The sequence below is a fragment of the Montipora foliosa genome, chromosome 12 (assembly GCF_036669935.1).
Source record: "Montipora foliosa isolate CH-2021 chromosome 12, ASM3666993v2, whole genome shotgun sequence".
Classification (NCBI taxonomy): Eukaryota; Metazoa; Cnidaria; class Anthozoa; order Scleractinia; family Acroporidae; genus Montipora; species Montipora foliosa.
The window spans coordinates 31595249-31597748 of record NC_090880.1 but is presented as its reverse complement, the minus strand read 5'-3'; the positions used below and the strand labels follow the sequence as shown (position 1 = coordinate 31597748).

General features: G+C 37.6%; 1 protein-coding gene across 3 annotated transcripts in view; it reads left to right on the top strand.

The window, feature by feature from the left end:
- LOC137978575 (poly(A) polymerase beta-like) overlaps positions 1-2500 on the top strand; it is a 32822-nt gene that overhangs the window by 19110 nt on the left and 11212 nt on the right. For 2 of the 3 annotated variants that reach the window (XM_068825564.1, XM_068825562.1), the window contains exon 19: positions 2112-2226. In XM_068825564.1, the coding sequence (XP_068681665.1) occupies positions 2112-2226 (115 nt within the window). The remainder of the gene's footprint in view (positions 1-2111; positions 2227-2500) is intronic. The other variant, XM_068825563.1, reaches the window with a different exon arrangement.

Sequence of the window (2500 nt, the reverse complement as noted above, 5' to 3'; positions counted from 1 at the left end):
TTGCAATACAGGCATGAGGCACCCCCTCGGCTAGTTGCTGAGGCCCCTCATCCGCTGGTCCATACCGGTGGTGGGTGTTATCCGCGCCTTGCCAGTACATTCCCTGGCCCCTCGTTTATGCCCAAGTTGTGTGTATTGTCTTTTACTGCGCTCCAAAGTATATTTAACACCGGGTACAGGCGAATGACTGGATTTCTGAGGAGTAGAGGTTTCAGAATTCAACAGTGCAGAATAAGAGAAGCAATGCAGAGGGTCGATCCAGCTGGCGTCCTGCTACAGGCACTCGAGCTTAGGACAATACACAGACGACGGTACCAAGTATATGGACCACTTGCGTTGTGGTATATAAAATTAATGGTAATCATAAACTAATAAGGTATCATACCCTTAGTAATTAATTAGTAATTCTAATGTCTATCGTTCTTGTTAATTGCCAATATTTTATTAGGTTATTTCTATCAGGAGAATAAAAACCACCACTTATCCCTCTCTCAGTTCATTTATTCACTCCTGCATTGTCTACCATATATCTATGGTAACTCAACTAGACCTTCTTGATAGTATGGGAGATTTGAAATTTGCTTTACAAAATATCTCACTTGGGAATTATGTTATTATTTGTGAGGATTTAAGTTTGCTTTTTTGTTGATGTCTAAGCATTGAAAGGTATGTGTATACGTCATAAGACATCAATATGATAATTTATGGCTGAAAACACTGCTTCCAGTGTTGAGATTGGTGATAGATATTTCTAAAAACTCTTTGAAATCCGATCAGTGCTTAAATTCAGTTAACAAGCACAGGTTAGATTTCAAAAAAAGTTTTTTTTAAAGTGATTATTTATGTTGTATGACTTCTTCAGGTGGAGGTTTGTAATACATGGACAACAGTCCGAACACAGACCTACAATCTTGGACAAAATTGTTGAGAAAATTCTGCTTTTGGACTAACTACGATCACAAGTATAAAAAACAAGCTCTCTTTTTGCCCCCCACCCCCCTGATCAATGTTACTACACGAATCAAAGCATGTCAAACCTGGGATTATCAACATTTATCAGGGGGGATGGGGGATGGCTGCTAGGGTGCGATATTGAAGGTGCTGTATGTAAAGGAACCTCTGTTTTTAATATTCTCAACCCTTTTTGTCCAAGATTGTAGCAAAGTTGCAATATCGACGACAGAAAAGCATCTGCCGATCAGAAAATCCAGCTGATCTCTGGGAATTGAATATCTTGGAGGAGGTCCACGTTGTCCAGTAAAGGCAGTAGCTGGTGATGAAACACCAAAAATATCCTGATTTGCAATAAGGCAATCCCATGCACCCTTAATTAGGTTCACAATTTGTTCATCGATCCCATACAGATGAACAAGACGAGCTATTAAACCATGCAGCCAATCCAGCCTAAAGTGTAAGGCATCCACTGTATTTGGGTCAAGGCCTCCTCCTCTAATTTCCTGAATAATATTAAGTAAAAGCTCTCGCAAGTACCTAAACGCCATCACTCTATCCACCATCTTGGATCAATACGGTATATTACCTCGACCTGGTGTCTCGTGTCTCGTAGTCACCAGGCCAAGTCGAGAAAAGTTGTAGCAGAAAATTGAATGTATCCGAAAATTAGAACTACTGGCAAAAAATACACCAGAAACGAATCGGAGATGTAAAGTATTCAAAACTAGTCGGAAAATCGAAAAGCTCCCCGAAACCTGACACAACCCGAAAATTCAAATCAACAGAAAGTTCAGGTTATCCGAAAACTTGATTAGAGAAAAAATTCTGAATTCTGTCAGAAAATTGATAAAACCAACATAAAATTCAAACAGACACAAATTCATTACAATGCAAAATGTAATAACACGTCAGAAAATCAAAAATTGAATTATGACGGTAATCACCCACCATACTTTTTCATCATGGATTTTGCCAAGTTCATTCCATATATGTGTACAATCATCTTTTTGTTTGACAATGTTAATTCTGGTTCAGTCAATTTTATAGCTTTGTTCTTTCACAGAATGCTTGCTCCTTTCATGCATGTACATGTACATACAGTAGCTATTTATAAATCTTATTTTGTTGGACTCTTTGATTTACTTTAAATCTTCCAGGAAGCAGCTTAGTGAGTATCTGCCGTCAAGTGTCCTTAAACAAAAGAAAAGAAGTTCTGTGGTGCCATCTGAAGGAAAGAAAGAGATACATGTATGTTCAACAGACCACTCACATGTAAACCATCACTTCCTCTTGTTTGAATTCCTACCGGTATATGCATGACAGACAATTTGGCATGGTAATTAACTGTCACAGCAAAGCAGTGACGTAAAAGAATCGTATTTCTGTGATAAAAATGATAAAGGAAAAAGAAAGACAAATAATAATAATTATTATTATGATCAATTTTTATCCTTATTATGAGTTATAACTTGGCTTTTTGTTCAAATAGAGGTGGCTAACAACGTAAATTTATTGCATAATTTTAAAGGTACTGATCAAGCCAGGG